The sequence below is a fragment of the Lepus europaeus genome, chromosome 15 (genome assembly GCF_033115175.1).
Source record: "Lepus europaeus isolate LE1 chromosome 15, mLepTim1.pri, whole genome shotgun sequence".
NCBI classification, from domain to species: Eukaryota; Metazoa; Chordata; class Mammalia; order Lagomorpha; family Leporidae; genus Lepus; species Lepus europaeus.
In genome coordinates this window covers 88,986,982-89,012,140 of record NC_084841.1, presented here as the reverse complement: position 1 = coordinate 89,012,140, position 25,159 = coordinate 88,986,982, and the positions used below count along the sequence as shown (strand labels likewise).

General features: G+C 44.4%; 1 protein-coding gene across 2 annotated transcripts in view; it reads right to left on the bottom strand.

The window, feature by feature from the left end:
• Positions 1-25,159, bottom strand: part of HAPLN1 (hyaluronan and proteoglycan link protein 1) — a 75,618-nt gene that overhangs the window by 16,067 nt on the left and 34,392 nt on the right. For both annotated transcript variants that reach the window (XM_062212444.1, XM_062212445.1), the window contains exon 2: positions 12,751-12,876. In XM_062212444.1, coding sequence (XP_062068428.1) covers positions 12,751-12,850 — 100 coding nt within the window. In that variant the 5' untranslated portion in view covers positions 12,851-12,876. The remainder of the gene's footprint in view (positions 1-12,750; positions 12,877-25,159) is intronic.

Here is a 25,159-nt window from a genome sequence, read left to right as displayed (position 1 = left end):
TCAGCTCCACGATCAATCATTTGGAAAACACTGACAAGGTTTTAAAAACATTTCCTGTTTCTGCGGCATCCGCCATCACTCTGGTAGGTTTGGATGTGCAGGACTAACACTTTGGAAGACGCTGTTTTTTCCTTATGGTAGCCAAAGCCTGCAGGGGGAAAAGGAACCAGGATGATTCTGGAAGCTTTTGCCGTGCTTACCACTGTCTGCGGACATCGATCACAGTCGTGGTTGCATGGTTTATGCAGCATCAGTACTGTACCTTTTGGCAATAAGCATGTACACCTGAAATACACCGGTGAAGAGAAGGCCTGTGCTCCCCCCGTGGCAGCGGACAGCACCGGAGCCTGCTCTACACCATATTAGAGCTGTTAACGGAGAATACTTTTTCAAAATATGAGACACAGGATTTAAGTAGAATTCATAATTTGGATGTTTTGTCTCATCGTACCTGACACATTACATTTGACTGGGATATACAATTTGGGAAAAACGTAAGTGCCTTATTCACTGAACTTTGCTATTTTCTTTCACACTGAATGAATTTAATTGTTCTTCCAACTGCGCACCCCGAGTCGGGTCACGTCCAGCCTTGGGTCATGTTTCTGATGGGTCTACTTGGTTTGCATCTAAAACCTTTCCAAGTGCCCTCCCCTTCACTGCTCTTTCATAGGGCTCGCTGCTTCCCATTGGTCAGCAAAGCTGGTGCTTGCTTCTCCAGCAGGTCTAGGATGCAAAGGATTTTGAATCTTTTCGCCAGCAGGGCGGACCCGAGAGCACAGATGGGAAACTAGCTAGTCCTTGCCTTGGGCACTCAGGTACTTGAAGCTGGAATCTTGAACTTGTGCCTGGCCCCTCTCTGCTCTCAGGAGGAGGTCAGACTTTGACCTGGAGGTATGTGAGCACCTGCGCTTCTCGCTGTTTGTGTTAACTCAGGAGTCCGGTCTGCTATAAACCGTGCCTGAGAGGTGAGGTGCAAAGGGGAAGGTGCAGGAGATGCTCACCAAGTTCTCAACCTTAATTTTATCATTCTTGGATCATGCAAATGTGTCAGCTATATGCAAACTAAACAAAAATATGAAAGTAAGTAAAAAAACAGAATGGATTGGCCAGCGCCATGGTTCACTAGGCTAATCCTCTGCCTGCGGCACCGGCACACCGGGTTCTAGACCCAGTTGGGGCGCCGGTTCTGTCCCAGTTGCTCCTCTTCCAGTCCAGCTCTCTGCTGTGGCCCGAGAAGGCAATGGAGGATGGCCCAGGTGCTTGGGCCCTGCACCCACAGGGAGACCAGGAGGAAGCTCCTGGCTCCTGGCTTCGGATCGGTGCAGCGTGCTGGCCTTAGTGGCCATTTGTGGGGAGAACCAATGGAAAAGGAAGACCTTTCTGTCTCTCTCTCACTATCCAACTCTGCCTGTCAAAAACAACAAACAACAACAACAAAAAAACCAGAATGGATTGGCAACTGTGGGCCACGTTATTGTCCAAGTTTCATTCTAAAAATAGGGTAAATACTATTGTTTCAGACCCTGATGGGGGCAGGATTTTTTCCTCCCTGAAGGACATCTTTGACCTTTGTCATATAAAGCTGATGAGGGTGAACTTCTCTCCTTAAACAAGTACTGGGAGGTCCTACGGACTCTAAGGGTCGACAGAATCCAGTGTAGAAGCCACTATTCTAGGATACACACCTGTTACTGTACTGGAAAACAGTTTCTTCTTTTAAAAAAAAAAAGACAAAGGGGATAAAGATTTTACTTAATTCAGAGATAGAGTTACAGAGAGGCAGAGACAGAGAGAGAGGTCTTCCATCTGCTGATTCACTCCCTGGACGGTCACATCAGTTGGAGCTGGGCCAATCTGAAGCCAGGATCTTCTTCTGGATCTCCCACGTTGGTGCAGGAGCCCAAGCACTTGGGCTGTCTTCTGCTTTCCCAGGCCATAGTAGTGAGCTGGATCAGAAGTGGAGCAGCCGGGACTTGAACCAGCACCTACATGGGATGCCGGCGCTGCAGGCACCAACTTAGCCTACCATGCCACAGCACTGGCCCCCCCTTAATTTTTTTCATCAAGAAAACACCAAGTGTGAGGGAGTTGAATTCTGTTCTGCTGATGAAGTACTTTAGGGACTGTTGCCTTCCCACATTAACGATCATTTCACTAGTTTTCTCAGTAGTTAGTGGGTAGTGGTTAACAAACAGACTAGGGGCTAACACTGTGGTGTAGTGGGTAAAGCCATCACCTGCAGTGCCAGCATCCCATATAGGCGTTGGTTCAAATCCCAGCTGCTCTACTTCTGATCCAGCTCTCTGCTGTGGCCTGAGAATAAAGTTAAAGATGGCCCAAGACTGTGGGCCCTTGCACCCACGTGGGAGACCCAGAGAAACCTCCTGGCTCGGGATGGGTGCAGATCCAACCATTGTAGCCCTTTGGGGGAGTGAACCAACAGATGGAAGATATTCATTCTCTCTCTCTGCTCTTCTGCAACTCTGCCTTTCAAATAAATAAATCTTAAAAAAAAATAAGAATGGACTACGCCTCTTGTGATATGTCACCTAAACTTCCTGTGCCTTGGTTTCCTCATCAGTAAAAAGTTAGGCAAGCCACCTTTTCGGGGTTCTTGCGTGGCTTGGATAAGGTAATGTATGTTTAGAATTTAGCCTAGTGCCCGGCCTACAGCAAGTGCCCAGGCAATGGTGACTCTTAATCACAAGCAGTTACTGAATGTCTTAGGCCACGTGGGAAAACTCTTCCATCTTCTGTGTTCCAAAGACAGTGCCTAGAGACTTCTGGCTCTTGAGGAATTCACCTGTCCACCACCCTGGATGACCCTCCCAATCTGGTGGAGTTTTGAAGGGCATTAGTTCACTCCCCAAAACTACTCTGCTATATGCAAACTGCACAAAAATATGAAAGTAAGTAAAAAAAAAAACAATGGATTGGCAACTGTGGGCCACATTATTGTCCAAGTTTCATTCTAAAAATAAGGGTAATTACTATTTTTTCAGACCCTGATGGGGGCGGGAATTTTTAGTGCAGAGTCGTTCTGGACTACCCTTGAGAAGCCTTAGACAAAGTTCTGTCATTGTCTGCCCCTCATCTGTCTGCCCCGCCCTCCCCCCTCCCCACTTCAGACTCCCCCCCCCCCCCCAGTCTCCCTGTGGGTCTCAGCTGATCTGCACCTGGAATAGGCATGGAAGGTGTGTGTTGCCCGCTGACACCTCACCTTACTGCGCCTCATCCTACCATTAAAAATCACCATGGTATGGGGCCAGCACTGTGGCAGAGAAAGTAAAGCTGCCGCCTCCAGTGCTGGCATCCCATACGGATGCCGGTTCGAGTCCCGGCTGCTCCTCCTCCAATTCAGCTCTCAGCTATGGCCTGGGAAAGCAGAAGATGTCCAAGTCCTTGGGCCCCTACACCCATGTGGGAGACCTGGAGGAAGCTCTTGGCTCCTGGCTTCAGATCTGTCCAGCTCCAGCCTTTTGGGGAGTGAACCAATGGCTATAAGACTTTGCCTCTCTCTCATTCTTTGCCTTTCAAATAAACAAATCTTAAAAAATAGGCAACACTCAGGTAAGGTACAGAGAGCTGCCCATGGAGGGACTCGGTGAAGAAAAAAAAAAAAAAACAAACAAAAAAATCACCATGGTGGTTTTGGGAAAACTTCTTTTCAGACCTAAGAGCAAACTTCTTTTCAAAGTGACCGATTTCTTCTGGAACATAGTGAGATACATGGACTGGAATAGGATGGGGCCATTTTTACCCAGTTCCTCACGCAAAAGGCACCAAGAGCAGGCTTAGCCAGGGGCTGTCTGGTCCCTTGTGGGTCAGGAGCTGAAGAGCAACTGCCTAAGTGCGAATGCAGATTTAGGTCCTGTGAGGGGCTTGCCTGGGCCAAGCTATGCAGCACCCCCCCCCCCCCCCCCGGTCTGCACAGGCTGCTGTTTGCCGGGTGTAGGAGCAGTTCCACACCTTAATATGAATTATTTCCCCCCGTCCTGATTCAGTTAATTCAACAACTAGAGATGATCGTAGTACTTTTGTCAACGTAGAACTGTCTACTCTGGTTAATAATGTTCAAAATTTAAATATGTTAAAGATTTATAAAGGATTACGTTCTACCTTCTTATTTTAGACTGAGAAAAAAAGTACTGTAGATTTAGGAATGCAAAAGAAAAGAAAATTAGAACATTCACAAAATATGTTGAATGACTTAAGATAAACATGCTTTCGAGGTTTGTTTCAAAGGTTATAAAGAACCAAAACATTAGCATGAGCCATTCTTCATTCCACTGTAATTATTTGTACTCCTTCCTTACCAAAAATAGGCCTTGGGGCTGGCGCTGTGGCAGAGTGGGTTAAGCCACCACCTGTGAGGCCAGCATCCCATATGGGTGCTGGTTTGAGTCTGAGCTGCTCCATGGCTGATCTAGCTCTATGCTAATGTGCCTGGGAAAGCAGTGGAGGATGGCCCAAGTGCTTGGGCCCCTGCCCCCACCCAGGAGTACCAGAGGAAGTTCCTGGCTTGGGTCTGGCCCAGCCCTAGCTGTCGTGGCCATTTAGGGAGTGAGCCAATGGATGGAAGATCTCTTTCTCCCTCTCTCTCTGTAACTGTGCATTTCAAATAAATAGAAATAGATGTTTTTAAAAAGAGGCCTTAAGGTGCTAAAGGAATGGAGCCCAAATCTCACGTCCAGGCAGTGAAGCGTAAGCTGAAGACATCTGTAAGGTGCTGAAGTGACTCTGTGGGTTGTAGCACTGCTAAGGCCAACATCTGCACCGACCGGTAGGACCTCCAGCCCCCACGCTCAGGCAGGAGCACCTGGTGCTGCAGGTTGGTTAAGCCGCTGCTTGGGATGGCCAGATCCCATGTGGGAGTGCTGGTTCAAGTCCCAGCTTTTTGGTTTCTGGTAAAGCTTCCTGCTAATGTGTCTGGGCAGCAATAGACAATGGCTCAAGTACTTAAGTCCCTGCCACCAGCATGGGAGATGGAGTTCCTGGCTACTGGCTTAGGTCTGGCCCAGCCCTGGCTGTTGCAGCCATTTGGGGAATGGACCGTAGATGGAAAATCTGTCCCTCTGCCTTTCAGATGAACGAATAAACAAATCTTAAGAAAAAAAAAAAAAAACAAAAACACAGTGTCAATCCTGGAAGCCAATGGTAATTTAAAAAATCTTTAGATTTCTGATTGTTTATCCAATAACTGAAACTATAGCTTATAAGGAGTCACATGTTAGGTTTAACGCTAGAACAAAAGGCCAGGCAACCACACATGCCCCGGCTGGGCACGGAGAGGGAAGCGAAGGGAGGGGCACCGCTGTGAGCACATGGGCGGCCTCACCCCTGTGGGCACACGCACCTGTTCTAAAAGGGTAGCAGGCACAGATTGCCATGCATGCTGCCCTGTGGGAACATTGGTCAAAAAGCAGCAGGTCTTTGGATTTTGCAAAAGAATCTAGAAGTGAAACTTTCAATGCAAAAACCTCCTACCTTGAAATGCTTGCAATTTATTTAAGGAAAAGTGGGAAAAAATTCCCGCACATCAGTGATCAGGCTTCAGGCTCTGGGGGGTAAGTGTGTGATCTTGGTATCCCCCTGCCTGTTGGGGCTGCGGGCCTCCAAGCAGTCCACAGCCACCTCCTTCCGCCTACCTGCCTGAGCCCGTCAGCCTCCCTCGGGTCTGAAAACACCACCTGCCTCCTGGCTGTTCTCACTCAGCACTGTTGTCCCCTGAAAAAAATGCTTTATTATCTACAAGGAATCTTCACAAAGTTTGTGGAAATTGTACACTGTCTTTGAATTCCATTTTCCACAAACATTTGGAAATAGCCTCAAATATGTTCATTATCTTATTCCATTATGTGTGGGAGGGCTGCTAATTATTTGTAACACAAGAGATTAGTTTAAGAATCTTGATTTAGGGGCACAATTGGGTGTAGATACATTGTTTGCAGTCTATAAACTTACATTATGCATCTTTAGAAACAAAGTATTCTGTGTACATGGAAACACCTGAATGCAGCTTTAACCATTTAATTGGCTTTTAAATATTTTAAGCTAATTAAGGACTTTTGTTGATGGGCTGGTGCTGTGGCACAGCAGGTAAAGTTGCCGCCACCTGTTCTGTCGGCATCCTATTTGGATGCAGGTTCAAGACCTGGCTGCTTCACTTCCCATCCAGCTCTCTGCTATGGCCTGAGAAAGCAGAAGATGGCCCAAGTGCTTGGGTCCCTGCACCTGTGTGGGATGACCTGGAAGAAGCTCCTGGCTTCAGATTGGCCCAGCTATGGCTTTTGCGGCCATTTGGGGAATGAACAAGTGGAGGGAAGACCTCTCTCTCTCTCTCTCTCTCTGCCTCTCTGTAAGCCTGTTTTTCAAATACATGAATCTTTAAAAAAATTACAAAGCAAAATGATGTAAAAAATCATATGCAGATTCTTAGAATAAAATGAATAATTTATCATATTTTTCAAAATAAAAATTGTCCATAACACGTAACAGCAGGGAAGAAAACTTCAAAATTTACTTCCTATATTGAAAAACAACAAAACAACACAGGCTTTCTATTTCAATTTTTTTAAACTGGTCATGTTATTAGTCATAAATAAGCCTGAAATCACTGATAAATAGTCATAACAAATTTACATTATACTATAATTTACAAGGAAACACACCTATTTTTAATTTTCCTTCCTTTGTTTTCCACCACTGGATAATTTGGATCTAAACAAGCAGGCAATTTCCAGTGCTTTCCAGGAACAAGCCAAAGCTGGCATCATCCCAGATCGAATCATCTAGAAGTAGAAACTTCCGTATTTCAAATTTTGTACATTCAATGATCTCTTTCAGTGCAAAATTCTACCAACATGTTTAAAAAGTCAGAGCTAGTGCTATTTATCACGCACTGTAGTTGGACGAGTGAAGCCAAGAGCGCATGTATTTCGTCCAACTCGATTTCCACAGTGCCTGTGCGTAGCAAGTGCTCAACGTATTTGCTGAATCCACGAGCTATCTGGAGATGTATGTATACAGTATAATTATTTTTGCATATGGTGGTATATGCTCCTGTTTTTCTTCCTTTACTCATTTCCTATGCACTTTAAAACTGGACTAGTTACTTATTTACAGGCTGAGTGACGGAGGGAGTGTCCATCCACTGGGTCACTCGCCTAGTGCCCCCAACAGCCTGACTTGGGCTGGGTTTTCAGACACAGGAGGCAAGGACCCGTGTACTCACTCTACCACCTGCTGAGAGAAAAGCTGGATTGGAGGGGCAGGTGGGACTCCATCCCAGGCTCCTGTCCTGGGATGAAAGTATCCCAAATGGTGGCTTAACCCACTGTGCCACAATGCCCACCTTGTCATTTGGTATGCTAGCATGGTGCTAACTTCATACCCTATACTAAATTGATAAATCTTTAATCTTCTGATACTGGTAACACTGCCAATTTTGATAATTCCACGGTCAACTCTAACATCTTATACCCATAATCTTCTAAACAAAATCACTAACTTTCGTAAATACTTATCTAAATGTGACTGGTAAGACCTTTCAGGATATTTTCCTTATTATTTGTGGATTTTGCCTTTTTAGGGTAACATGCTCTACCTCTAAAACACAAACATGAAACCGATTTAACTTTTCATAATAGACTCCGAGTTCAAATAGGGTTTATATGGGGGAGAGCAATTCCCGCTCGGTAACACTTACCCCGTTGTCTGAGCAGACTTTGGCTGTGCCTACGGTTTGTGATCATACATTATTAAGTGTACCCCACCCTTTGCATCCGCTCTGCAGATATTACGTAAGGAATAGGATAGCAGTGCTGTGACCGACTGCACATCCAATACCCTGCCGAGTGCATGCACACCCTGGGAGCATTGACGCATCCAGCCCCTGCAGAGTGTGGATCGGCATTCAGAGAGGCAGCCAGGCTGGGGCCAAGCAGAATTTGCTTCCCAGAGTCAAGATCTGCTTGTTTATCTGCTGCTTCTCATCCCACAACCCAGAAAGATTCCCCTGAAATGTGGAAAGAGTGGACTAGAACTTGAGCAGGAAAAATAATGAGGTCTTAGTCCTGGGTTTATTCAGCAAACAGACCTTGATTACCCACTGTGGGCCAGGACCTGGGTTCCTTCTTGGGCTCGATGGCCTTGTCTCTGCCAGGGGACACTGCTCCAGATGACCTACACTGGAGCTCTCCTAAGTTCTTCTGGGAACTTGGCGTGTGCCAATAGACGGCAGGAGAGCATCATCTAGCTCACTCAGCCCTCCCCCGTGTCTCCCCCTAAATTACCCTTTCAAATAAATCTTAAACTGTTTGATCTTGTCTGAAAGGTGACAGTAAATTTTAGTTATTAAATAGAAGGGGACAATTTTTCATTTGTAGGATATCTTCTTGTGGGGGTGGGCAATAGGGCACAGAGGGTTAAGCCACGCCTTGAGACACTTGGATCTTTTCTCCTCGGAGTGCCAGTTTGAGTCTTGGATACTTGCTTCTGATCCAGCTCCTGGCCAATGCACCCGAGAGGGCGTAGACCATGGCTCAAGTACTTGGGGCCCTGCCACCCATGTGGGCACCTGGATGGAGTTTCTGGATCTGGTTATTGTGGCCATGTGGAGGGTGAACCAGCTGGATCTGCCCTCTCCTTGTTCCTCTTCCCCCTCCCATCTCCCTGTCACTCTGCCTTTCAAATGTATGATTTTTTTCTAAAAATGTTTTTTCGCTTTTTTTTTTAAAGTTTATTATTTATTTGAAAGAGTTACACAGAGAAGGAGAGGCAGAGAGAGAGAAAGAGAGGGGAGAGAGGTCTTCCATCTGCTGGTTCACTCCCCAAATGGCCACAATGGCCAGAGCTGTGCTGATCCAAAGCCAGGAGCCAGGAGTTTCTTCTGGGTCTCCCATGCTGGGTACAGGGGCCCAAGGGCTTGGGCCATCTTCTGTTCTCCCAGGCCATAGCAGAGAGTGGGATTGGACTCGAACTGGCACTCACATGGGATGGCAGCACTGCAGGTGGCATTTTTACCCACTATGCCACAGTGCCGGCCCCTCTCATTTTTCTTTACAGAAATGTCAAGTAGCTTATCTGTAGTCACACAGTGAATTTATTCAGAGAAACATTACTTCAGTTTGGAAAGTTTCGGTTACTCTAAGTGAAAGTGATCAGATGATCTTTAATACCATTGAAAATATCTTAACACAATTAAGGAGGGCCCAGGAGGCAATTTCTATGTACCTTATTAGAACTGGAGGAATGATCTGGTTCACTTAACACATTTTGAAATGCATGAACTTTTTTCACCAGTATTTGTAGTCACTTTTAATTTAAAAGTCAAGAGTATACTGTGGGGCTGGCATTGTGGTATAGTAGGTTAAGCCTCCACCTGCAGCACTGGCATCCCATATGGGTGCCAGTTCGAATCCTGGCTGCTCCACTTCTGATCCAGCTCTCTGTTAATGAGCCTAGGAAAACAACAGATGATGGCCCAGGTAATTGGGCCCCTGCACCCATCTGGGACACCCAGGGGAAGCTCTGTGCCAGGCTTTGTCCTGGCTTGGCCCTAGCCATGTGTGGCCATTTGGGGAATGAACCAGCAGATGGAAAATTCTCTTTTTCTCCCTCTCCTTCTCTGTAACTCTTTCAAATAAAAAACATTTTTTTATACAAAAGCATATTGAATGTCAGGCCCTGTATTAAGCATTTCTATATATTATCTCATTTAATCCTCAGAAAGCTCTATGAACAGTGATTGGGCCCAGTTTACAGGTAACTCCGATTTGTAGAGATTTAGTTAATTTCCCCACCTCTGAGCTAGTAAGTAGCACTAGAGAAAAACTGGAGCTTGGCATCAGAAGACCCGTGCCCGACGCAGGAGACGCGGACCCTCGGGGTTGTGAGAAGGCCGCACGGGTACTTGGTCAGCATCATAACCATGAATAGGCAGAGAAATGGTCAAAAGTTTCTATGCTGTCTGCAAATGTCTTTGAAAATTCTCATTTTCTAAAGAACATTCCTCATTTCTGAAATCCTGCTGCTTGTTTAAAGTCTACACAAAAATGTTCGGGCCTGATAAGTGCTTTAAATACTGTCTTCGGCAACTGGGTGCTCCATACAAAGCCCTCCCTAGTGGTGCCAAGTTTCAGGGGATTTGAGTCATTTCACGGGGAGCATAATCCACTGTCGAGAGCATTCGAGAGATGGCACCACGGAGGGTGGAGGCAAACACCCAACCTCACACCTCCACCATTCACCTCCGGCAGCTTCTGTGGACAACCCTGACTTTCTTGTGCAACCAGATTAACTCAACAGAAACTTACAGGGAATACATTTATGCAGTGCAATGTCACTCACGGTCTGTCTCCATGAGAAAGGTGTCGCGTTGTAAGAAACCACCAGAAGAGGGCTTGACGCGGGAACTGCTTTGCACAGTGGTCAAATGGACCTATTTCCCTTTTTTTTTGTAAAGCCAGGCCAACATTTTTTCATGCTTGGATTTGCATTGACTGTCCCCTAAGCAAACTGGGAGGAGGGGTCAGCAAGGACCCAAGCGACCCCACACAGGAGGCTCAGACGCACTGGGAGCCTCTGCCAGGAAGCCCGCTGGCCACGCGAGCACCAACGGCCGCACTCTGCTGCGACTCAGGCCTGGGATGAGGGCAGACACAGGAGAGAGGACACCCAGGTTCTCAGCCACGTGCGTTCTGAACCATTTTCTACCATGGAGAGAGGCTCCCACTGCTTTTCAATGCTATTCAGGAACTTGAGTCTCAGACCAGAAGGTCAACTATCACTCTACAGTCTTGCAAAATTGTTGAGGGGTATTAGCTCTCTAAATTCCTTCTGGCCATGTTTGTTAAATAAAAGTATTTAATAGGAGAAAATAACCACTGAATGGTTCAAGTAAGTCACGAGGGGACCTCTGCTTTACCAGTTCTCTGCTGTGCTACATGGTGTAGTTCTGCACAGAAAACTGAAATTAGTGCCGCCACCTGGAGGTGGTTTCCCTGATGCACTCAGGAATTTGAAAACTCCATCTGAATGCTATCACCAAGGGAAAAAAAATGGGAAAAAAATGAGAATAGGCATTTGGCGTAATCGAATAAATCCCGAGTTGCAGATGTAACATCATAATCCCATGACCAAATCCCATCTCAGTATTAATATCTACACACCAGCTCTAGGCCTGTAGCTCTATTACTTGAAAGCGCTGTGCCTCTCTTCAAAGCAAGCCTACACTTTCGAAGAATATGAATTTACAATTAAAATGAAGTGCACTATCAAGGTACTTAAAGAAGTTGGACAATCTAAGCTCACTGCAGTGGATCCAAGACTCATTCTCGCCCCTTGCAGGGAAGCCCTCTGCCCGCATCTGCAGAGTAGATGGGGCAGGATTTTCCTCGCTGACATGGCTTGAATTGGACTTAGCAGAGTAATTCCTGTTTTCACAATATCACTCCCCTGCATCTGTGTGCTAATGATGCCCACAGCCCAAGTTCATTTTACACTGGACTGAACACTGGTATTGTGCCCAATGACCAGGTGTTACCATTTTGGCTGAACTGAATGTTGTGCCTAGAAGGTAAAAGAAAGCAATTGCTCATTAGAAATCTCTAAATATCAGCTTTGAGAAGCAGCTTTGCTTCTTCTAAATACATTAAAGCAGCAGCTGAGTCAGCAGCTTACAAGTACTATTTATGATTATGTAATTTTTTTCCTGGTTCAGCAGTGAAAAAAAAAAAATAAAGCTGTTGGGAGCAAAAGAAATTGAAAGATGTACCTAAAATAGCTAGCCAGACACATTGAAAATTCCCTTTCAGTAGTCATAGTACATACAGGACACTTTGAGCTAGTTTTACACTATAATTTGCCTTTCGTAAGTCAGACTCCAACAGCAAATGCTGTTTTCTGAGACTACACTTTTGACCTTGAAGATAGAACTTTGTGTTTTATGTCTCTTGCAAACTTAACCATGCCTCTGGTCCCCAAACTGAGTTCATCCCAAAGTACTATCATCCCATGGTTATTAAATTCTGTACTTTTCATCTGAATCATTCAGCAAACAAGGCCAAGAGGACAAGACACAGCTCCCTGAGAACTGTCTTTTCTTGTTGCATAAGTCTCCCGGCTGTCTCCATGCAGGGTGTCCCTCTGAAGCCGGGGTGCAGGAAACAGCTGCATTGCACTGCAGCTCCGATCTGGCTACTGCACTCGGCTCGGGACTCAGCTGAGCCGGAATAGGCAGGTGCAAGACAGCTTCCTCTGTGGGAACTAGAGTTTCACCAGAAGAGATCCTAGCAGGGTAAGTTACTTTTCCTGGACCATCCTCGTTTGATTTTTCACTCTAGTTGCATCATGAATGATTATTAAGTTATTCTACCAAAATGACCTCAACATTCAAAGTTTCACTTCCTATTTTTTCCCTCCGTCTTGCATTTAAATGAACACTGTGCCTTCCATTCTACTCAAAGACAGCAACTGCACTAGAAAAAAAAAAAATCCTTGAACTTGGCTGTATCGATTCACTGCAGTCAGACACCCCTAAGACTTTCCACTTTCATCGTCCCCAAGCCTGAAGCCGACGGTCACGCAATGGCATTCACAAGTCAGGGAGCAGGTTCACCACTGAGCAGAAGGGCAAAGAAAAAGTCAATGCAGCAGCATCCCAACGAAGAAACACTAACCTAGCATCTCACCTCTGAGACACATGCAGTGAACTTGACTTTCCCAAGAGAGGCCGTGTTCTCTTACCTTGGATGTGAATCACTCTGTCATGGCCCAGGGTGTAGTTGTCCGACTGATGATCAGCCCAGCAGATGGAAATCAGCACCAGAAACAGTAAACTCTTCATCCTCGGAGCCCCAAGAATCTTCCTCACTGGGAGAGCATCACAGAGAGAGGCGTGTGAGACCTGCAGCCCTCGGGAGTGTTGCACTGCACAACTTATTACCGCCTCATCATCAGAGAATGGTCTGTAAAAATATTTAACCCGATCTGTCCAGAAAGTTACTGTAGCTGTCTGCGAGAGATGAGGACGGCAGCTTTCTACAATTCCGGTTCCCCTTCTGTAGCCAGAGTCCAAACAGTGTTTAACTCTATCTTTGCAGAACTGAAGACCCGAAAATTTAAAGCACTGTGGTCTCACTAATACAGAGTGGCAGCAAGTTCCAAAGAGAGGTGGCCAGGACATGGCTTCACTTAAACTCTGACTTCAAGTTAATAAAAGAGCAGTTTGCTATTTCTAGTTAGAAATACTTATCACCCAAATTCGGAACTGAATCTTATACCAGGGCAAATAAAGAACCTTTGCATGAACGCTGACATCATTTATTTTACATGTGGCTTCTCTAAGCAGGCATGTGTTTGCACACGCACGCACACACACACACACACACTCAGCTAAGCCAAAGCAGCCGGTTGTCGGACCCACTTACCATCTTACACACTGCGTGGCTTGGTGAGTAGTTGAACATTAGGGACAAACCAGGTTAGACTTGTGCGTGCAGCCTCTGCAGTCATGCTGATTGATTTTTCATTCATTGTCACCCAGAATGCTGACACACCAGCCCTGCGTGCCAGGTAGGGTCTCTGCAGTCAGCAGCGCCCTGGCTGCAGGGGCTGCGCTTGCCAGCCTCACAGGGCAATTACCAAATGCAGAGCTGCGACCCAGGGACAAGGAGGAGCGGCTCCGGTCCCCAGGGAAGGAGGCAGAGGCATCCCTTGCTTGTCCTTGACTGCAGGCCAGCTTGGGAGGACACAGCTCTACCCCAAAAACTTGGTCGTTTGCTGCATCTCCCTGGCAGGAACCCGAGCGTGGCACCTCATGGAAGCCAAGGCGCTTCTCCCGGGCACACGGCAGCCTTACCAGCACCGGCTATTTTTAAAACTGAAGTTGCACAGGGCTGCCTTCTCACACTCATTTGTCTTTTCCAGGAAAGCCTGACCCCCTGCAGTGCTGATTGCTGAGCACCCAGTGTTCCTGGAGGTTCTCCCAGGCAGGAAGCCTCTGCACCAATGTTCCCCAAGTCTTTCCTGGGACAAAAGCACCCTTCAGCAAGTTCCCCTTGGAAACCTGCATTGCTGTGCTGCTTCGGGCTTTAACCTTTATATACATAAAGACTTATTTTGTTTATTTGCAAGGCAGAATTACAGAGAGGAGAAGCAGGGAGAAAGGGATCTTTGATTTTCTGGTTCGCTCCCCAAGTGGCCTCTGGCTTCCTTGTGGTCTTCCACATGGGTGCAGGGCCCACGCCCGTGGGCCTTCTGCCGCTTTTCCAGGCACATTAGCTGGATGCGAAGCGGAGAGCGAGGACTTTAACTGGCGCTCATAAGCGACACGGGCACTACAGATACTGATTGAACCCACTGCACCACAGTGCTGGCCCCAGGGCTGCAGCTTTTCATATCGGCTTTTCTACCTTTTTGTTTTCTTCAATATGTCACAGAAAGATAATGGTGGGTTAGCAAATTGTGAAACTGAGATGTCCAGGAACCAGGAGTGTGACCTCCACAGTTCTGCTGGATTCACTAATCCTATTTTCACAAGTTTACCTTCTTGTTTCTCTGAGATTTTTTTTTTAAATGATTAGTATTTTGTAGTCCTGGTCATTTGCTCCTAGGATTACAGTTAACTCATATTACCTATTTTTGGCCCAGAACTTGGCTTGGGGTGAACACATCTAAGGAAGGTGACCTTCCAGAATTTGGAATATAGCCTAGCTAATTGCATGAATACACAAACATGGAAAAATAGAGAAACAGCTACAGAGATGTGACATGCTCTGTTTGCCAGGAATTGGAGAGGAGGCAGAATGCTGAGAATGAAGATTATAATGACCTGACATAGAGGCAGGTGACATTCTAGATGGATGGCCAAGATGAGCAATGGCAGAGAACGCACTGGGTTAACTTTCATGTTACTGTGGCCATCTAGGGAGTTGGGCTCACACGTACACACACACACAAGCAGAAGGTTGTGTAGTGCAGATACAGGGAGTTGTATAGACACCCACATAGGTGTCACACATACATACACACACATACAGTTATAGAGTTGTGTATTTTACTGTAGCAGTCTCCTTGACCATCACTCTTTTTACCTATGTTGCACACATACCTGAGTAACCCTTTAACTCCATATCATAGCATTCAAAATTACACCACCAAGGTATAATTCCAAAGGTATCAACTGTCCAACAGCTCAGATTTAAAATGCACATGTCTTGAGTGTGGATGCATCGGAGGGGTTGATAATGACAATGGCAGCCATTCCATCAAGCCGAAGGCCTGGCAGGTGCCGAGTGTTTGGCCCACCTGCAGTTCACGCCAGGGTATGATTTGCCTTCAGGCAAGAGCAGAATCTGCTTTAAGTTGCACTTATTTCTCCGATAAATTTGTTATTTGTTTTGTTACCTTTAATTCAGTTTCTTTACCATAAAACTTTGAGTTGAGGAGAACATTTATGTCTACATAAATGAGAAGCCAGCACTTCTTTCTTAAACATGACTGTGCCAGGCCATTGATAATACCATCCCAGTGCCATGAACACAGACAGCCTTGGTGGTGCCCATGTATGCACACGTATAGACACGTACACAACAGGTCTTCAAACTCTTCAAGGAAAATGCATATTATAAAAAAACTACATATTCATTTAAAAAGTTGCACCAACATCTTTTAGTTTCATTTACCATACTTTTCAAAGGTCCCTTATATCTGTATAAGTCAAGGCTTTTGCAGACCCGAGTGGCACATGAATAGAACCTAGAGAGGTATCTGAATGCCTCCGCGTATCACACACTGGACTTAATGCAGTCCAGGCAGTGCGAATGAGGTCGCTAAGATCTTTACCTAAGCTCTAAGATTGTGCCCACAGTGGGGCACAATGCAGAATGGCTGGAAATGCGCCCCCTTGTGGGGACCCTGCATACTGCAACTGGCCATTGTGCAACAGCATTGGCTGCCCAGCCTTGGCTGCTCTCACCATGGGGCCCCTCACCTGTGGCCGTGGTCAGCCTACTGCTGCCTCGACCTTGACATGGCCCTTTTTGGCAGACTGAGAAACTGGGAAAAGCTGAGACCAGAAGGAAGAACATGAAAGTTCTACTCCAGGTCTCCTGGCAAACACACCAAGTCTCATTCCTCACCTACAAACAAGGAATAATGACACATTCTCCCGAGTTGGGAGCTGTTCTTGAAAAAGGATTAAAAACTACACAGACTAAGGCACTGCTACTAACTTGGTACAGTGTCCCTCATTGGTAAAGAGTGGCCAATGGGACAGAATGGAGCAGAAAACATCAGGCTGCACCTGCTTCCAGTTAACAGAAGAAGAAAAGGGTGCTCAAAATTAAGGATAGGGCCAATACAACAAATAAGTAGCAGTAGAGGAGTATTACACGGTAAATACTTGGCACACAGTCTCCGGGTTTCACGAAATAAAATGGCACAACCAAATGAATAACCAAATGAATACCCAACGACAATTCTCAGATCCAAGAGTGGCTCCTCTGAGAACAGAAGCATTGAACAGGTGGACATCAGGATTTCCTTGCAAAGGTCAAGAGCAAGATGGAGGAAGAGGAGCCAGTAGCAGAAACGGAAGCAAGGCATCCACGGATTCCAGTTCTGAAACTGTAAGCAACATATTCCAACACAGGGGAGCAATCCAAGGACTCACATCTCAGCTGAACGTTTATTGCACTTGTCAGTGCCTACAGCTTCTGCTCGACTGAGGTCCAAGTACACTTAGCCACTTAGATACAAACTGCTCAGATTTAGAGCAAATCACTTAAAAATGACTGCTTTTTCAATGTCCCTTAATTGGAGTCGTTTCCACAACTGGCTCGTGGTTTCCTTCCTAACTAAAGCTCTCAGAAGTCTCTGTGTTCACACAGCACATACCCCTGACTCACGAACACCAGAGGGTGAACCTAGGATGTCTGTGCCTCTCAGGAACTCGTATTTGGGAATTCTGTAATCATTTTTCTTGTACTTTCCTATTTCCATCTCCCCCTCCCCCCGAATTTCTATCCTCTTTCCATCTTTTGTCATGTTTTCGTTTTAGTGCCATTTTCCATTCATCACCTCCACTTCTTACTTCATATCTCCTCTTGTCTTTTCCTGACATTTTGTTCTATTCACTACATCATTTGAGATGATTATCATCCAGACAGGGAATAAAAGAAAGATTTCTAGCTATATGGGGAGAAACAGTAACACCAAATCAGGGCTATTTTAGGGAGAAGAGGATATAGTGTTATGCATACAGTGAAGGAAAGGCAAAGCTGCAAGATTTGAACAAGTCAACTGCTTCCGGGTCAAGTTTTTATCAGCCAGTGGAGATAGTGGATGTCAAAGGTCAAAGTCTTCCACCAGTTGTTATACTTTTTTTTTCTTTTTCCTAACTAGGGATATCAGGCCCTCAAATGCACTGATACTGCATTTTAAGACTATTCTACTTCCAAGGAGTCTAACACGTGCGCGAGCCGGGGGCTCGCACGAAAGCCGCTACCCACCCAACCCATCTTGAAACACGGGCCAAGAGTATGCTACTCAGCAAAAAAATAGTTGAGGGTTTTGTAAGGGATGGCATCAGCAATGCTTGTTTAGGGAGCAAGTCAGTTCATTGCTATTTTGGTGGCTCTTTGCTGGCTCTTTCTTGGAGAACATGGACAGGGTTTGGGACAAATTCAGCAATAATTCACTCCTCCAAAGTGCATTTGCTTCTGCTGCTCAGTGGCCCAACTAAAATGGCTGGATTTGAAATATGGCCTTGATTTCTCCAAAACCAGCGTTTTGAATGGCTTCTGTAATGGTTTTGTTTACTGGTTTTCTAAGACAAAAAACTCACATCTGAGTAAATATACAAGTTGTATCTGGCGTTTCTAATGTTCGTCTCCAGCTTTTTATTGCAGATCTATGATAGGTAGTAGTACACATACTAGGAATCATCAACAGAAAACGCATGAGAAAACTATGCATGAATTTCAGTATTTTTTGCAAAAATAAACACCTTTTAATTCTACCTCCCTTGAATACTTGACAATTTGATGTATGTTGGTGGATGCTAATAAGCACAGGAAACATGCTTTCTTATTGGTGAGCAACTAGAAGTCTGGAGCTGCTAAACACATGGATGAGCGAAGCGCACAGCATGGATCTGATGCACAGGTAATGAACTACGTGAAAACCTTTGTCTAAAGTAAGTCTTGTTTTTTTTTTTTTTTTAAGCATTTATTTGAAGGCAGAGTGAAAGAGGGGGATGGAGAGAGAGAGAGACAGAAAGACATTGATTCTCCATCAGCTGATTCACTCCCCAAATGCCCACAATGGGCCAAAGTCAGGAGCTCAGAACTCCATCCAGGTCTCCCATATGGGTGGCAGGAGCCCAAAGACTTTAGCCATCATCTGTTTCTTTCCTCACACTATTAGCAGGGAGCTGGATTGGAAACAGAGCAGCTGAGACTTGAACTGGTGCTTTGATATGGGATGTCAGTATCATAAGTGTCAGTTTAACTAGCTGTGCCACGTGAGTCCCTGCAGTGAGTCTAAAAAGTTTGGAACAGGGGCTGGTTCTTGTAGCTGCCGACCATCTTCCCATTGGATCCCTGCTAACACACCTAGAAAGCAGCAGAAGATGCCATAAGTACTTGTGGCCTTGCTACCCACGTGGGAGACCTGGATAGGATGCTGGGGTCCAGGATTTGGCCTGTCCCAGGCTGTTGTAGCCATGTGAGGAGTGAACCAGCCGATGCAAATTCTCTCTCCCCATCTCTCCCACTCCGCTTCACTTTGCTTTCAAATAAATAGTGGATAATGTTTAAAGGTTGACATTTCATTCAGTTTATTTATATCCAACATCCTCAGTCGGAATTGTACCCTCTAGCCCAGTCTGTCTTGTACTAGGGGGTAGGATTTACAGATGTAAACAGCATTGGATATTTACTTCACAGCTTATGTGGGTCTTTTCCTCACTATGAAGGGAGTCGGGAGAGTCACCTCTCCAAACTGCAGCGTGTTCTTTCAAGTGGGATTCCTTCCAAATGGAATACTAACATTGGACAGCTGATTACCAAAACCCACCCACATGAAAGGAAGGAAAGAATAACGTAGAGTGGACTTGGACTGTCACTGCGTGTTGTGACTGACATATCATGCATCTCGTCACACGTGGGATGGCATGTTTGACATGTCATCATGCAGTCATCACATGTGGGATGGCATGACTGCACAGAAGCGCCAGCTCGCTCGGACACAGAAATCTGACCTTCTTTTCCCCTACCCATTTACATGGGCCGTCAGCAAGCGTCTCCCCCCAGGTCCTGCACAGGAAGTGATCAAACTCCAGCCCTGGCATCTAAGAAGTTGCTGCAGTAGCTTCCGCAGAGGTGGGTGAGCTCCTGCTGAACACTGGCAGGTGTTGTACTGCCCAGACATTTTCAGCTATAGGAGACTGAGGTTTTCACAGGGTCCTGTCTTCCAGAACTAATAGCCCACTTCTCAACCAGAGGGTAGTTAGTAAGGAAACTTCAAACACAGAAACTAAGCTGCTGACATTGAAGGGAAATAAACATATCATCCCCTTTATTGGGGGAAACATTGTAATTTTACATATCCAAAATCAATTTTCCCATAGAACATTAAAAACTAGATAGCAACCAATATGATTATTACCTTAACAGGCTGTTAAAAATACACCGGTCATAGATTGCAGAGGAAATCATGTTTTATTTCCCACAAATGATCAAAAATCAAATCACTCATGAACAATTCTTGACAGATGATGCAATCTGTCAGAGCAGAAATTAGCCTCGCTCCCACTTCTCAGGCTGACTACTAATTTCTTTGTAGTTTATTATGCTAAATGCTGACATGAGCTCTTGGCATTGTAACCACCACCAAGCCCACGTGCAGGAGCCAAGTTTGACTAAAATGAAAATTTCACTTACATTTTCTTTGTTTCTGAAATAATTTCCTCAAGCAAACAAGAAAAGCAAGTGCATGTGTTAGCATTATTCTAAAACCAAAAACTCTTAACAAGTGTGTGAGCATATAGTATAGACAGTCTGCTCGTTACAAGGCTCTCTTGCGTGGAAGCAACAGCATGTCACACTCACACACTCTCAACTCCATAATCAAACACACCAGCATCACCAGTGACCAAGCACCATACTGAATAGCAACTAGACTTGAAATGTTTTTCTTAACGCCTAACATCAAGTAAGTGATTGTTATCAGCAGTAATAGTAAATGATTCTTGAACACAGAGAAGGAATTTGGCACTGAGAACTCTTCAAAGGCAGATATGACTTATCCATAGTGATTTGCACTATATATAGATGTATATTTATTCACATATATACACATACATATAAATGTGTATTTTGTACACACACACAAACTTGCACGGTGAGGTCTTAAACAGTTTAGAAGGTCTTTTTTGGGGGCTGGTGGTACGGTGTGGTGGGCACTGGTTCAAGTCCTTGCTGTTCTACTTTCGATCTACTCTCTGCTATGGCCTGGGAAAGCTGAAGATGGCCCGATTCCTTGGGCCCCTGCACCTGCATGGGAGACCCAGAAGCAGCTCCTGGCTTCAGATTGGTGCAACTCCAGCCATTGTGGCCATTTGGGGAGTGAACCAGTGGATGGAAGACCTCTCCCTCCCCCTCTCTCTCTCCTTCTGCCTCTCTGTAACTCTGCCTTTCAATAAATAAATAAATCTTTACAAAACAAAGTCTCATTTGACTAATAAACAGTCTATGATTTTTGTTTCTGAAACACTCTAAAGGAATGTTCTAGGAATTATGAAGAGTTTGGATTGTCATCTCATTGTTTCCTAGCCATCATATACAGCCCTCAGTAAGAACAGGAGAAAATAAGTCATCTTTCATTTTAAATTACTCTTTTACCTCATTTTAAAAGCATGGAAAGAACTCATGTTATTTGTAAATGTGAATAAAATTACAAGCTTTAGGACAGGTTTCAAGTAACATAAAATGAGCTTAAAATGCACCCAACTAAATGAATGCAATTTCTTTAGTTGAAGGTTTTATAATTGAAACAAAAGGCTTTAAAAATGAAATTTTAGAAGTAGGGTTTATATGGATAGAAAATTGATCCTAACATCACAACTAAATTACTTTTGAAAGTGTTTCTAATTGAGCTAGCAAAACAATATTTTAAAACTCCATTTCACTTAAAATTTTAACAGCTCTTTAAAAGTCGAAGATTTCAACAGCTGTCAGTTAAACATTACTTTACCACTGGCTCTAAAAATACAGTTGCAAATCATCTACTAGATAGTCTTGGTGCCACTGCAGAGGGGAAGCCACAGGCTTCCTACACAGCACAAAATCCAAGACAAAGCTCACCACTACACTGCACAGGTAATGCAAACCAGAATAAGCAATCCCTATACTTTAGAGGGTGATCAGGTTCTGAGAGGGTATAGAATGATTTAAATATAGGTCAACTCTGATTTTTTATAATATACAACTAGGTTTTATGATGAATGATTTACTGAGGTATCTGATCATCCTAAGACATTATGAAAACAAACATCAATGTATTAAAGTAAATATCTTTAGCAGAAGGAACTTCTCTCTCCTCTCCAGTTCATAGTGTCCCCACGGTTTCTGTGTAACTTTTTTTAAAGATTTATTTATTTATTTGCAAGTCAGAGTTACACAGAGAAGAAGCAGAGATAGAGAAAGAGGTCTTCCATTCAATGGTTCACTCCCCAGTTGGCCGCAACGGCGCCGATCCGAAGCCAGGAACCAGGAGCTTCTTCAGGGTCTCCCACATGGGTGCAGGGGCCCAAAGACTTGGACCATCCTCCACTGCTTTTGCAGGCCAAAGCAGAGAGCTGGATTGGAAATGGAGCAGCCAGCCAGGTCTCGAACCGGCACCCATATGGGATGCCGGCACTTCAGGCTAGGGCATTAACCCACTGCATCACAGCGCTGGCCCCTCTGAGTCACTTTTGAAGACATCTTCAAAGACTCTAAAGCAGGTTTACTGTTGGTCTACATCCTATACCAAACAGAACCTCAGCACAATTCACTTCCCTATTTATGAGTCACAAAGCCTTTTCTAGCCCCAAAGGCAGTGTCTGCGCAGCACAAAAGGGAAAAATGCAATGTACTCTACTTGGCAAATACTGACAAGTAAGCCCATGAAGTTTTCAAATTGGTTTTGTGATGCAAGATCAAAATCCAAGAATTCATCTTAATAAATTCTTACACTGTAATGATCTCTGGTCTTTAAACTTTTAAAACTAAGTAATTCTAACTTACAACATTTTTACATAAGGAACCTATTCATTCCGAAATCAAAATCATTCAACCAATTTCTTTTTGGGAACTAAGCATAGTGAGAACCAAATACTTTAGATTCCAAAAAGTTTCCATAATTAAAATTTTCTTTTATAAAGAACAGTGACATCTGACACCTTTATAAACACAGTAAGCTCACCACTGAGTCACAGCTGAATAACCACATGTGATGACAATGCACACACATGTGAGTGTATTATCCCAAGAGGTAGACACACCCAGATCTCCAAGCTTTTTCCACGTCCTGGATCCTACAAAATTACCAGTCCATCGCTAGATCCGCATGCTCACATGCTACCAAATTCCGACAAAGTTACCAATATATGTTTCCCAAAGTTCTATTTCACATTCGACCATGGATTTGTGAAATACTATGGAGCCACTACGAGACGACTCAAACTCATACAGGAGTTTAGTAAAGTTGCAGGATGTAAAATCAACACACAAAAATCAACAGCCTCTGTATACACAGACAATGCCAGGGCTGAGAAAGAACTTCCAAGATCAATCCCATTCACAATAACTACAAAAAAAATTAAATACCTTGGAATAAATTTAACCAACGATGACAAAGATCTCTACGATGACGATTATAAAAAACTAAGTAAAGAAATAGAAGATACAAAAAATGGAAAACTCTTCATGGATTGGAAGAATCAGTATCATCAAAATGTCCATTCTTCCAAAAGCAATTTACAGATTCAATGTGATACCAATCAAAATACCAAAGACATTCTTATCTTCTCAGATCTAGAAAAAATGCTGAAATTCATATGTAAACACAGGAGACCCTGAACAGCTAAAGTAATCTCATACAACAAAAATAAAGTCAGAGGCATCACAACACCAGATTACAAGACATACTACAGGGTAGTCATCACCCAAACAGTCTGGTACTGGTACAAAAACAAATGGACAGGCCAATGGAACAGAATAGAAATGCCAGAAATCCATGCATCTACAACCAACTTATCTTTGACAAAGGAGATAAAAATCAAGCCCTGGAGCAAGGACAGTCTCTTCAACGCATGGGGCTGGGAAAAGTGGATCTGCACATGCAGAAGCATGAAGCAAGACCCATTACGCTAAACCTTACACGTTATGCACAAATCCACTCAAAATGGATTAAAGATCTAAATCTATGATCCAATACCATCAAATTATTAAAGAACATTGGGGGGCTGGCGCCGCACTTCACTAGGCTAATCCTCCGCTTGCGGTGCTGGCCACACCGGGTTCTAGTCCCGGTTGGGGCGCCGGATTCTGTCCCAGTTGCTCCTCTTCCAGGCCAGCTCTCTGCTGTGGCCAGGGAGTGCAGTGGAGGATGGCCCAAGTGCTTGGGCCCTGCACCCGCATGGGATACTAGGAGAAGCACCTGGCTCCTGGCTTCAGATCAGCGTGGTGCGCTGGCTGCAGTGCACCGGCCGCGGAGGCCATTGGAGGGTGAACCAATGGCAAAGGAAGACCTTTCTCTCCCTCTCTCTCTCACTGTCCACTCTGCCTGTCAGAAAAAAAACAAAACAAAACAAAAAAACAAAAAACAAACCATTGGGGAAACCTTACAAGACCCTGGGATAGACAAAAAGTTCTTGGAAAAAACCTCAGAGGCACAGACAATCAAAGCCAAAGTTGACAAATGGGATTATATCAAATTGAGAAGCTTCTGTGCTGCAAAAAAAAGCACTCAGCAAAGTGAAGAAGCAACCAACAGAATGGGAAAAAATACCTGCAAACTATGGAACTGATAAAGGATTAATATCCAGAATCTATCCAGAGCTCAAGAAACTCCACAACAACAAAACAATCCAGTTGAGAAATGGACAGAGGACTTCAACGGCATTTTTCAAAGGATGACATTCAAATGGCCAACGGACACATGAAAGAATGCTCAGGATCACTAGCCATCATGGAAACTACAGTGAGGTTTCACCTCATTCCAGTCAGAATTACTCTCATACAGAAATCAAAAATAATAAATATTGGCATGTATGTGGGGAAAAGGTACCCTAATCCACTGTTGGTGGTAATGTCAACTGGTGCAGCCATTGTGGAAGACAGCATGGAGATTCCTCTGAGATCTGAAAATAGATCTACCGATGACCCAGCCATTCCCACTCCTGGGAATTACCCAGTGGATACGAAATCAGCATCTGAAAGATTCATCTGTACCCCCATGTTTATTGCACTCAATTCACAATAGTTAAGATATGGAATCAACCCACATGCCCATCAACTCATGATGAATAATGAAATTGTGATACACACACACACACACACTATGGAGTATTATCAGACAAAAATGGAAGGAAATCCTGTTCTTTGCAACAAAATGGATGCCACTGGAAACCATGATATTAGTGAAATGAGCTAACACCAAAAATGTCAAATACCATTTCCCCTGATCCATGGTAGCTAACAGAGTACAAAAATTGTAATGTATATTAGCAAAATTGACATTTTGAGAATTGATTATTGTTTACAGCCCTTGTTGCTACTGTTGTAGAACAGTATTTTTTTCCCCTACTTTTTAAAAAATTTCTTAGTGTAGTGTCAGTCTTATGATTATAAAATAAGCTGCAAGTCTGTCATTGTGAAAAATTAGAAGAATAAGGAAGGAAGGAGGGAGGGAGGGTAGGGTGGGAAGTATCACAATGCTCCTAAATCTGTATATATGAAATACATGAGATTTGCTCACCTTATGTAAATGAAATGTGTTAAAAAATAAAAGTACTAAATAAGAAAAAAATTTAGAAAATTAAAAATATGTGCTGTTGGTAGGCAGTTGTTGCAAAAGCAAATTCCCTATCGCTGAGAAGCAAGCAGAA